Source organism: Rhinolophus sinicus, linkage group LG05 (assembly GCF_036562045.2).
Source record: "Rhinolophus sinicus isolate RSC01 linkage group LG05, ASM3656204v1, whole genome shotgun sequence".
Taxonomy (NCBI): domain Eukaryota; kingdom Metazoa; phylum Chordata; class Mammalia; order Chiroptera; family Rhinolophidae; genus Rhinolophus; species Rhinolophus sinicus.
Window position 1 is genome coordinate 75928464 of NC_133755.1, and position 12593 is coordinate 75941056.

General features: G+C 55.8%; 1 protein-coding gene across 3 annotated transcripts; it reads right to left on the reverse strand.

Annotated features, from left to right (window-relative positions):
* Positions 1–709: 709 nt before the first annotated feature.
* On the reverse strand, positions 710–12494 carry TMEM127 (transmembrane protein 127). 3 transcript variants are annotated; one of them, XR_012496476.1, is made up of 4 exons: positions 12344–12494; positions 11636–11954; positions 4044–4654; positions 710–3011 (listed from the first exon to the last, which is right to left on the reverse strand). XR_012496476.1 is itself a non-coding variant. In XM_019725878.2 (4 exons), the coding sequence occupies exons 2-4, from the start codon at positions 11877–11879 to the stop codon at positions 2704–2706; spliced, it is 717 nt and encodes a 238-aa protein (XP_019581437.1). In that variant the 5' UTR covers positions 11880–11954; positions 12344–12494; the 3' UTR covers positions 710–2703. The 3 variants fall into 3 exon arrangements, 2 of the variants coding, with proteins under 2 accessions (XP_019581437.1, XP_019581438.2); XM_019725878.2 differs by having other exon boundaries at positions 4490–4654; XM_019725879.2 differs by lacking the exons at positions 11636–11954; positions 12344–12494 and adding an exon at positions 8611–8744 and having other exon boundaries at positions 4490–4654.
* Between the last annotated feature and the right edge of the window lie 99 nt (positions 12495–12593).

Below are 12593 nucleotides of genomic sequence, written 5' to 3' on the forward strand. Positions count from 1 at the left end.
TCTCCTGAGAGTATAAAGCTCTTGGAGACAGGGGCCTGGGGGACGTCACGTTCCTTTCACCGTGCCTCAGTACACAGGTGCCCTTATAAACTTCTGAAATGCAATGAGACAGAATACGTTGCCAGTTCCCAAGAAAGACATGTGCTCTTCCCAGGCATAAAAAGCCACCACCCAGACAGGCTGCTCCTCAAAGGGAGCCCTAAGCTTTTTACCATGACGCACATTGGGGCCCAGCGTGTCAGCTGATTGTAGGAATGAGGGAATCAATGAACGAATGAATGGAGGGAGCCATGCGAGGGATTGACACTGAAGGCTCTTCCACAAGTTCCAGCGAGACTGTTGGCACTCAAATGCTTCTACCCGGAAAGGAGTAACCGCTCCCCACCATTTCAGAAGGAAGTGCAGTTTCTTTGGCAGGTCCCAGTCCTGGGGTCTATTTCTCCCCACACAAGAGCTGGTGTTCTCTTTTGCAGCTCACCGGGGAAACCGAGGGGACAGAATTGAAGCCCAGCACTTGGGCGGGAGGCCTGGCCATGGGAGGTGTCATGGTCACAGGTGCATCCAAGTGGAAGTGTCTCTCGTGGAATAGACTCGTGCACTCCCCTGTGGCTTTTTAAATTATACACTTCATCAGTTTCTCCTGCTTCTCTAAGAGGAAGGAAACAAACCAACTCAAGGAAACTGCAACTGAAAAACAACAAGGAGCCACTTGTGTTTACATTCGTATTTGTGGTTTTTGTTTTGCTTTTTATTTATTTTTTCCTAGAAAAAACAAAACCACCAGGGAAATTTATATGACAAACTATCAGTGTCAGGATGGCAGGGGGAAAGAGAAAGGCCAGGGATGTGGGAAGCTAATCAAATTAAAAGTGGGTTCCAAATCAGGAGGAACAATCCACAGGGTCATGTCTGGGTCCTCGTGAGATGACTGGTCACTTTAGCATGCGTGTCCAATGCCTGGTCTGCCTCTCAGACACCCGTGGTCAGCAAGAGCTGCCCTCACCCTGGAAATCTGCCCAAGACAAACTCAGACGTGACAGAAAGACAAGACAACATAGTCCCTTGGCTTTGTCGGGTATCACACGCTGCCTGAGAGAAGTCTGGAAGTGTGAGAGCTGCCATGGGACACACGTGGGCATCAGTGAGCTCCAGGCAGCTGTCCCCACAGGTGTGGATATGGTTGGCACCACCCACAGGTGTGTGTCCAGACAACCCCAGGCTGCCCGGCCGCAGGACAAGTCATGCTAATGCCTTCCTGCAGAGTTCAACAGTGGTACCCATTCTCCACGCTTGCTCTGCCGTCCGTAGGAGGAGATTGGGGTCCATGTGTTTGTTAGCTCGGCACTGGACACTGATTCCAACGAAGCCTGGCTGTCTGGATCCACACTCACGGTCTCGAGCTTCTCCCACTTTATGCCCCGATCTCATGGCAGAAAATTCAGTCAGGCCATGTGTGGCAAACGGGGAAGCCAGAGTGATGGCTGGGCCAGAAAGAGCCAGTAGCACACGCAAGACCAGAATACATTCAAGAAGGGGAGGGGGCATGCAGCAAGCGTTGCCCCAAGTCACAGTCTAGGGGACACACAGCCTGCAGGACACAGCCAGGTCTCACGCATCAGGCCCGCCGGTTGTGGTTCCAGAGTGGAGGCTGTGGGTTCCTGCCCTGCTCTGGCCCGTCCCCACACGGAAGCCAGGTTCCATCTCAGCCACAGTCCTGAGAAGTACCACGCTGGCCGGCCAGCCAGGCCACAGTCCTCAGCCCCCTGCTGCTGGGGCTCTGGGTTCCACAGGGAGGCCGTGGGAGGGGAGAGGGAAGAGGGCTGCATTCTGCTGGGGGACAGTCAGGGAGCAGTTACCATGTGCTGGAAGGAGCCGTGGCCCAAAACACTGCAGAGCCCAAAAGAATGGGATAAATATAAGAAAAAGGACAAGTCTTGTCACTAGTTTAAAAAGAGATTATTGTTGCCGTGGCTTGGTTTTGTGTTTTCCTTTTAAAACCACCCACATTTTAAAAGGTGAGGGGGCTGGGGAGATTCAGCCCTTCATGTTGATCCTTTCTGGGCACCCCGAGGCCGGGCCCACGCCCGCTGCTGCTCTCCTTGCCCAGGCTCCAGCCACCAAGGGCAGGGCAGGGCAGGGAGAACAGCCGCTCTGCTTGTCTCCGTCAAAGCAGAACACAGGGGATGGGAAGTCCGAAGGCTGAAGTGCAGAGACGCCCGCGGAGCGGGTGGCCTGGTACTGGGCACTCTGAGAAGGATGGGGCACAGGGTCGGCCCCGGGCCGCAGCTGCGGGACAAATGCTGACCATGAAGGCTGCAGGGCAGAGTCCCCTTTCCCTTGGGCCCTGTTGACACTTCTTCTACCTGGGACTGTCCACGGTCAGCAGCTCCCCAAGGAAAGTTCCGGTCTCAAAGATATGGCCCATGAAGGGAGAAAACTTGTATGACCACCCCTGGTTGGTAATGACTAATGACCTCAGGGACTGGAAGGTGGCAAGAGGGGAAACAGTGCACGATATGAAACCTGTGAACCCCAGGTTTCCGGAGCAGGGCTACACAAGAACGGCCAAAAGGCAGAGGCCCTCCTGGGGGGGCTCCGTAAAAACTGTCAGTCCTACCCGCCAGCCTGCTGGGAAGGCGCCCGCCCCAGGGGGCGGGAAGTGCTGTGGCTGGGGGCGGGGTTGTGGAGGAAAGCCCGCTGGCATCAGGGCGTGTAGGCTGGGGGCGGCTGGAACTGGTTGATGACCTCGTACTCGGCGGGGTAGGGCTCGGTCTCCTCCATCTCAGAGAGCAGCTCGAGCGCCTGCTCCTCCTCCTCCGTGGGGTAGTGGCGCAGGAGGTTGGCTGCGGTGGCCAGGATGGAGGCTCCACCAGCTCCCGCCACCAGGTAGAAGCTAACGGCAAACGTGACGTACACCTGGGACCCATGGTACTTCTTATGTTGCTGCTGCTGCGCTAGGATGAGCTCGGAAGCCCAGTAGGAAAAGCCGATGACGGTGGCACACTGCAGGACTGGGGGACAGAAAGGGGGTTAGCAGGCACTCTGCAACCTCTCTACCCAAAGCTCACCGGCAGAGGACCTGTCTGGCCAGCCCTACAAGGGGCAGCATTCTAGGCTGTGGGCTTCTCAGGCTGGAGCTGGGGACAGATGCCGGACCCCATCTGGGCCAGTGGGTCTCTCCATCTGAAGAATCTGGAATCGGGGTACGAGGGCTGCCAGGAGTCAGTGGGAGCCTGAAGAGTTTGGGAGCTGGAGTCAGTGCCACACAGATCCAATCCCAGTCAGGAGGGAGGGGCGGGGGATGGGAGGAGCACGTCCAAGCAGAGAAGGCGACCCCGTTTCCCTGAACAGGACAATCAGCTGTAATGCGTCTTTTGGAGCCAAAATTAATATAAGACCCAGTATCATATCATATCATATCATATCATCAAATCATATCATAAGACCGGGTCTTATGTTATAGTAAAATATTTTAGACTGGGCCTTATTAATCTTTGCTCCAAAAGACGCACTAGAGCTGATTGTCCGGCTAGGTCTTATTTTAGGGGAAACACGGTATCTGCGGGGAAAGTGGCGGAAAGCGGGGAAGAACCTGGTAAGACCATGCACTCCAGGGAGACACACAGACACTGGGTCCTTCCTTGCTAGTTCCAGGCCCAGGAGACCGGCTGAGCTTTGAATCCAATTCCTGGAGAGCAGTGAGATGCCTTGTGGAATTCCAACCTCACTACCCCCCTCCCCCACCCCATCCCCTGACGCCCCGAGGTCTGACAGTTAAGTTCAAGAACTTGCTGCAACACTGTTGCTAACCTTTTTTGATATCAGAGGGATTATTCATTATGAATTTGTACCAACTGGACAGTTAACCAAGTTTACTATTTGGAAGTGCTGAAAGGGCTGCCTGAAAGTTAGACGACCTGAACTTTTCGCCAACAATTCATGGCTCGTGCATCACGACAATGCACCAGCTCACACAGCACTGTCTGTGAGGGACTTTTTAGCCAGTAAACAAATAACTGTATTGGAACACCCTCCCTACTCACCTGATCTGGCCCCCAGTGACTTCTTTCTTTACCCGAAGATAAAGGAAATGTTGAAAGGAAGACATTTTGATGATATTCAGGACATCAACGGTAATACAACGACAGCTCTGATGGCCAGTCCAGAGAAAGAGTTCCAAAATTGCTTTGAAGGGTGGACTAGGTACTGGCCTCGGTGCATAGCTTCCCCTGGGGAGTACTTCAAAGGTGACCATAGGGATACTCAGCAATGAGGTGTGTAGCACTTTTTCTAGGATGAGTTCACGAACTTAACTGTCGGACCTCGTCCATGCAAATGAGAAGCAAGCTGCTACCATGCCCAGAGCTCCGGGAACAGTGAGAGGAAAGGAGCGCGCGGACTGGTGTCTGCTCAGAGGAACCCCAGTGGAACTCCAGACTGGGTGCCCGCCCCTGGCAGTCCCTCCCCCACCGGGAGAGGCCCTGCTTGCCTGTGAGAATGTGGGCGAAGGCATAGCGACGGGTGATCTTCAGGGCTGGATGCTTGGGCCCAAAGACATCCAGAAGGAAGGCAGAGAGACTGCACAGGATGCCCAGGAAGCAGAAGGCGGCGATGACCCGGAGGAGCAGCACCGTCTGGGGGTTCATGCAGAAATCTGCGGGGGAGAACCGGATCTTCAGGGTCCCAAGCAACTCCCTGGAGCAGGAAGTCCCAGCGGGCGGGGTATGTCCCCCATCAGCACAGTCCTGGGGAGCCAGGGGAGCAGTCGTAGCTCCTGCTCACAGCTGGCCACAAGGAGGAGGCCCAGCACCCAAATCGGCAGACAGGAACCCTGGTCATTGCTCCCGCACTCAGCTCTTCCCTTCCAACAAACCCAGTCTAAGTGCAGGCGTCCACTTCGTTGTACTTGCCGCTCTTCTAACCGGTATTAAAGGCCCCGACAAGTAACCCCACACATCAGACCATTCTGCTAAAGCACACTCTGGGCTGCAGGAAGAACCCACCGACTTCTGAGTGGAGGCGGCCCAAGAGGCAAGGCCAGAGGCTGGTCAATGTCGACTGTCTATCCAGAAACTCACTCATCCCCTTTCTGTTGAAAAAGATGATGAAGCCATTTGGAGAAATGGGTCCTTACGAGAGAGTACTAAATAAATGAGGAAAGATGGTGGACTGGCCTTTCCTGTTTATTTTTGTTCACTCCCCGGACGCTACTAAAACACCACCATTTAAACCCACACAAAGAGGAGAGGGGCCGGCCAGACAACTCTGGACACTGGAAAGGGACTCAGAGCTGCTTAGAACTGACTCAACAGACTAGATAAGCTGAAGTGTAAGCCATAAGTGGGAAGGCTAAGGAACCTCTAGATTTACAGCACAAAAGGGTGAGAGACTCAGAAATGATCCACCAAATACCATCTAAAATGAGGGCAAAGCCATTGAGGGGTGCACAGTCCACCAAAATGAGGGAGTGAAGCAAGGAGAAGGAAGATGCTGAAACAGGAGACCCAACATTCAGAGTCCCCGGGGTCCTGGGGCAGGGAGAGCCCATGATGACAACTGCATACCAGACACACAGAGCAACCTAGATGTCCTTCTAGGATCGTAAGACCACCCACCTTGTTTGTTTTTTATTTTGTCTAGAGAACAACACTGTCGGACCCCTGTGATATCCGTGCAAACTGCCACAGCTCCCAGAAACACACAGACAAAACAAAGGCTGGCTCAAAAAGCAGCCGCTGCAGGCTTTAATAAAAAGTAGGAAATGGGCCTTAGCTTCCTCTTCCTCCTCCACCCCAGCCACTGGCAAGCTCTGCTTTCATTTAGGTCATCGGTCACCGAGGAGCTGGGAAAAATCTGGAAAGGGCTGGCAGGACTTAGACTACAGGCTCCTTCCCTGAGTCTGGACCTCAGGCCGAGAGGTCCTCTCTCTCAGGGCATGTCACAGTCACTGGGGTGCTGGCCGAAAGCACGTTCCCAGGCCCCCGAGATTCTGGAGGCATCTGGATTTTAACAAGCAGCCAGGTAATTTCTATGTGGATAGCCCAAGCCTCACACTCCAAGAAACACTGCTCCTGGGCCTAGAGGAAGGCGAACTGAGAAGAAAAATCCAAGCACGTGAGGTGGGGACCTGCACCCCATGAAGCAGACTCACACCGCCAGACATTGCATCGTGGGGTCTCGGGCGCAGGCCTCCTTCACACCACAGAACCACAGAGATACCAGCCGCCCCTGGGCCTTGGTGACAGCTCGTTTTCCCTCCGTCAGGCTCAGAATTCACCAGATGGTGGCTGAGCCCACACCAGACTCACGCTGCAATCTGGCTTCAGGTCACCCACTAAGCTGTCCTCACAGCTATCTGTCACTCTCCTGTCAGCTGACCATCTGTTTTGGGCCTAAGCATCCAGCCTGGTGATCACCTACTGCCATGTGGCCTGCCTGTGCGTTGGCTCTGCCAGCCAGCCGGCCCAGCCCTCACCTAGTCCAGCCCTGCACGGCCTAAGGCTGACAGGACGCCTGGGGAAGGAAAAGCTCCTGGAACCTGGCTGGGCTGTCTCCTGGCTTGATTCTGAACACTGGGAAAAGCTCCGAGACATTTCTTCTTGGGGTCCACGCGGCAGGAAGCAGGGATGGGGCAGGACAAAGGCACTGACTGCTTCGGAGTAACCTGCAGGCACGCGGGCAGGCGGGCGGGCGCCGGGAATCAGGGCGGCACCATCTCGGACTGGCAACAGGCTGTGCTCAAGTTACACTCGGAGTGGCCTTCAACCGCGGTTCTTAAAAACCAAGTTTTCATTGAATGACTCATCTTAACTAAAAAAAATAACAGTTGGTGGCTTCAAAGCGAGTTCTTAGGTTGCGCAGTAAGTACGAAGTGTTCCTTTTATTATCATCCTTTAAAATGCACGCCTATTACATACACTCCCATGTACCTCGTGTTTCCTGATACATTTGTTATAAGAATAAAGAGGAGTGACACACGATAATAAGCTTCGGAGGTGTCCCCCTCAGGAATAGCCTACGCAGCACATCAAGTGTTATCTTAGTTCGGTCTCATTTGCTCTGGGGATCCATCTCGCACTCGGATGAGGGCCCGGAGGCTACAGGAAGTGAAGTGACTTCCTCCAGGTCCCACGCGCAGAGCCAGACTCCACACTGGGCGGCGCCCAGGCGCCATGGTGCTCAGAATCAGCAACCACCAGATTAGCCATCTTATCTTCCCCTGATGGAGATAATCCACCAAATGCTCTCGAGTTGCATTTGAATCCAGGGTCAAAAGTTAACGGGAAAGCAGCACCAGCCTCAGAGCCAGCAGCTGCTAAGCTCACTGAGGGAACTGGGAGCACGAACTCCCTTCTAGGCAAAGCAGGTCTGGGCCATTAAGCAATGCAAAGTGGTCATCCTGGGAATTACTGGGCAAAACCTGCCTGGTGTGGTCTAAGTTTCTGCAGCCATCAGAACCCAGCTCTTGGAAGCAATGGGGACACCAGAAAGGCACTGGGCTTGGCACCAAATCCTAGCCCTACCACAGACTATGCATGCATTACCTGAGCAAGTCACTTAGCTGCCCTTGGCCTCCACTCTCTCCTCCGTCAAATGAAGGCTGGACCTCCTGCCCCATCTAGACTGCGGTGCAGTGGGAGAGACGCGCAGCAGCCCGCGCTGTCACTGTCCCTCCCTCCACACTGGCCCCTAGCAGTGTCAGCCCTGGCGGGCCCTTCCTCCTTACGCTGAGACTTCCTCGGCCACACGTGTCGGCCAGCGTGGGCCAGAGCAAGAGCCCACCAATGCCAGACTGAACTTCTGCCTCTCCAGAGTGATGACGCGGTACAGACACAGGGCTTAGGACCCCAAATTCACCGGTTTTCTTTCAACCTGTCTGCTTGTCTCCACTCAGGCTTCGTGGGGAAGCCAATGTGCACTTCCCCTGGTGTGCGGCAAACACACACCCAGGAGCCTGCCCCACAGCGCAAGCCGCCTTTCGTCAGGTCTCAGCACACAGCAGACAGGCAGTGTCCGGACTCGCTTAGAAACCAGCTGAGGCTCCCCGGGCCAGGAGCTCAGTGTCTCTGTCTCTTTCCCTTTCCCTGACATTAAGTCAGCGTGGCAGGGAGGGCCACGAATATCTGCACCTTTGCGAGGGCTGCTAGAGGGAAACAGAACCCCCAGTGTCACGGAGGCATTATGTTCTTTGCGGGGAGACGTGGTGCGTGGGGCAGGATCTTCATTTACATTCAAACCAGCAGTGCAGCCCGCCACCCTCTGGTAAGGCAGAGAGTACAGTCGGTCCTCCAGCTGTGGCCTGTTTATTTTGGTAGCTACTGCTCGACTGTCCCCTCCAGTCACCAGGGAAACAGGCAGCTGCTGTGTAATAGGATCTCAAGGCACTGACTTTGCCCAAGGTCACTGGTGAGTCACAGGGCAGGATGTGTTTTGAAGGCCTGGCTCTTCCATCTACCTGCTCATTGCTCTCACCTCCTCCTGACCTGAACAGGCAGAGGCAGGAAGATTAAAGTGGCTTTGGCCAGTTCCCTTTTCTGGCCCCTCTCTCCTCCGCCCCTGCACAGGGCCCCTGTGAGCCCATCCTTCTCAGCACTCATCCCTCCATCCTACCTGCACTGCCTCTCCCCGCGGTGACTCGCCTCCAGGCAGGCCTAGGACACAGCATACCAACAGGGCCCCTAGTGCCTGGCTGGGCCGCCACCAGACACCACCGGTCCTGCCTAGCTGCCAGAGGACAGGCCCCCCCAGGATCAGGAAGTGCCAGCAATACCAGTCACCGCCCCCAGGCACGCCACCCTCCCTGACGGCCCTTGACCTTCCCATAGCTTGGTGTCACTCATGATTCATCTGACTCCCAATCCCCAACTTCCTCATTCTCTTGCTTCTGGAGGCTGCTGTCAGTGCTGTCCTTTGCTGGCCACACTTGAGAGGCTGCGGGGGATTGGGGCACAGGAGGAACGATGATCTGGGCCCCCCGCTTGGGGCACTAGCCGCCCAGGCCCGAGGAGAGGGAGGGTTCAGGATGCAATCTGTTGAGCCTTGGGGCTCTGGCCCTGCGAGTGACAGTGGGAGGTGAGTGGTTCTGCCTCAGCATCACCAACTTAAGCCAGAACTGAGGCCACAGGGGTCAGAAGCACAGCTTTAGCCGGGCTTGTGAGACCACTCAAGTAGAATGCGAAGTAGTAAGCTTTGGACTGCTCTGACAGCAGAAAGAAGCCGGGCGGCGGTAAGGGTGGAGGCCTCGCCACACAGACGGGCTGTGTGGTTCTGAGCAAGTCACCTGACCTCCCTGAGCCAGAGACTGCTATGAAGTGGCGGTGACGACAGTACCTACCAAATGAGGGGTTGTTAGGAGAAACTAAAGCCAGGCACGGAGTGTGCTGAGCACAATGCCTCGCCCCCAGGCAGGGGCCCGAGAAACAGGACTCCCTGTCACCTGAAGAGACCTGATAGGGTCTGTCCTCCCTCTGGAAGCATCTACAGGGACCAGACCTGGCTTCCCTGCCAGGACATCTCTTAGGCTCTGAGGATCAGCATAATCACCCAGGACAGCTCACTGGGTACCAACAAACCACAGATAGAGAGACAAAAGAGAGAAAAGAAGCAATAAGGGACCTCCCGACTCCTTGCTACCTGCTATGACAGCTCATGAGGGACCATGCCAACACTCTTACGGATGGACACCAAGTGTTTCTGGCTTGCAGTGGCCAAGGACATGGCTACAGACAGCAGGCTGGGACTGTCCCCTAAACTCATGGGCAAACGTAATGTACAGGTAAGGCAACATGCTGTCCGAAAGACAAAGCCTGGCCCGAGTAGTTCCTTACGAAGGGTAAACGGATGCGAACGAAGGAGAGCCTGCAGCAAGAACTGGTTTCTTACATGCCTTTGGCAAAGACGCACACCAAGATGGAATAATCCCGAAATCATTCCTATGTCAGCTAAAGTAAAACAAAGGATAAAAAACAAAGGCGACAGCAACATTTTATAGTGAGTCAAGAGACGAGAAGCAGACAGCTCTGCCACCCCCAGCCGTGTAGCCCTGGAGAGACCACTTCACTTCTCTGAGACACAGCTTCCGGGATCTCTGACATAAGGACCTGGGATCAGACTGCCTTTCCCTCCATCACATGGCCTCCCTAAAAATGACCTGAAAGGGAGAAGTATCGGGAACTCTCTCACAGTTTGTAGGCGACACCAGGTTCTGGAAACACTGAAACAGCAGGGAATCAGTGCAAAGACCTGGATGAAGAGGTGGGAAGGTGACATCCGCGCTTCAAAGAGGGCTGGAGAGGAGAATGCGCTGAGGGACAACCATCCAGACTCCGCCCCAGCTTGATGGCATTTCTGCCATCAGACACACGCCAGAGAAAAAGCTGCATGTCACAAGGCCTTCATCGTGTGTATAACTTCTGTCTTAACAAGCAAACCCAGAGAAAGCTACCATCACGGAGGAACCTGAAAACAAACCAGAAGCCCCCATCCTGTTCTCTACAAAAATCATCCTAAATCCTTAAAAACCCAAGAGAAATGCAAAACAGTCAGAGAACTCTTGGAGAAAGACAACATTAGGCCACAGGAATAGAGCTTTTCAGCCTGGCCCTTCAGAAGTGGTGTGTAATCCAAGGCCCAGAGGAGAACTTGAGCTTTTCACCAAATCCCAGTGCACGAGTCCTTAAAGAAGCAACACGAAGATATCTAACAGGAGGGGATTCTGAGACATGGGGCAGCAAACATCCGGAAGGCATTACAGCCAGGGAGTGGCACAGGGAGGAATAATAAAGACCTACAAGAATGGTTCAAAAGACCATGGGGTGACGGGCTGTGCTGTTACTAAGGGCCGTGTGGGGTCCACTGACCAGTTTCCAGGTAAAAGCCAGGCAGTGCAGTCCTGCGCTCCCACCGCACAGCCTGTACCCTCACTGCTGCACACAGGGCTGGGCAGGAGCAGCTACGGCCTCCCTGGGACAGGCACCCCTCGGTCGTGGCCACCCCTGTGTCCGGTGAGGAGACCAGTCCCTTTCCCCCTTCTTCTGCCCACCTGCTGGGAAGCATGATGAGCACGGCAGCCTCGCCTCAGTCAGGCACACGTGTATGGTTCCAAGAGCCAAATTCTAACTGCTTTACTGAGGCTGGAACTGACTCCTGATTATTGAAAATAACAGAATTCCCTTTCCTCTAATAAAAACCCAACTACTGCAGAACTCAAAAACAGCTTTTAAAATCCAGCTGTATTAAAAGTTCCTTATTCTCCATCGATCAGCTTCCCCAAAGAAACCTTCCTACATCCCACAGGCTCTTTAGAAGGGGCCAGCTAATTGTAATGCCGAGCACCTTATCTTTTCTCCATAGGCAGCGCCCTTCCTCCGGCAGAATCCTAAAATAGCAGCAGTCCGGATTAGCATGGCGGGAAGAGTAGGTGCTTGGCTGAATAACATCTTAATTAATGAGGGGCGGGACCCCAAATAGAGCCATCCAGTGGGAATGAACTGGCAGGAATGGGGGGCTGTTCCCTTTAACCAAGTCCTGCCCCTGGCTGTCTCAGCTTCAGGCCGCACCACATTCTTCTGCTCCCCACCCCGCGGAAGAGCCCCGATCGCCCAGGAAGAAGACGGCCAGCGCGCAGCGCCCTTACCTTTCAGCAGGTCTGGGTGCACATAGCCCAGCACGTCGGAGACCCCCAGCTCCTGGCGGGAACAGGTACCACCGTGGATGTGTAGCCAGGCAGGCTCCGCGAGGGCAGTGCACAGAGCCGTGATGGAAAGGGCGCCCGGCAGGGCCGAGGCCAGGCTACGCTCCGGCTGCTTGGGCAGAGCGCTGCCTCCCGGGCTCCTCCGCCGGCGCCCGCCGGGCAGTCCGGCGCCTCCGGGGGCGTACATGCCCAGGGGCCGCCCGCCGTCGCTCCGCGGTCACTGCTGGTCGCCGCCGACCTCCGCGGGGCACGCAGAGCCTCCCTGTTTCAGGGAGAAGGCAAGTGGGGGAAAAACAGCTGCCGGGGCAGACAGCGGAGGCTGAGGGGTAGGACCTGGGCCCGAGGGGACAGGAGGGCTGCAAGGATTCAGGGGGCGGGGACGGGGCCCCTGGAATGGAGGTGCGGGATGAGGACTCGGAGAGCGCTAGGGGCCGGCTGGGAACTGGGCAGACCCGGGTGGGGGTTGGGGAGCGGAGGTGTGGGCTACTGGTGGGAGAGAGACCCGGACCCAGGGTCTTGGCCAGAGGGCACCGAGGGGAGAAGGACCAGGCTGGGCCGCGGGGAATCGGGAACCCGGGATCCTGGACCGGCGCTCTGGGTCGCGACCTCTGCCCAGATAGGACCCTCTCCACACCGACCGCTGTTTCTCACCAGTCAGCAGGCCTCAGAGCCGGGATGGCGCCGCTCTGTTCCGTCTCGGGCTCTTCAGCTGCCTGGGGCCGAGCTATCCCAGGCCCCAAACCCGCAACGCCCGGACCAACCCGGGTACGACCCACTTCCGGCTTCCTCTGCCTCTGCCTCCGCCTCCTCGGGCTCCCCGCCCCGTCCCCGCGCGCGTCACAGCCCGGCGCGCCGCCGGCTCCCTGCGCGGGGCCTCACGGGATTGGTAGTTCGAGGCAGT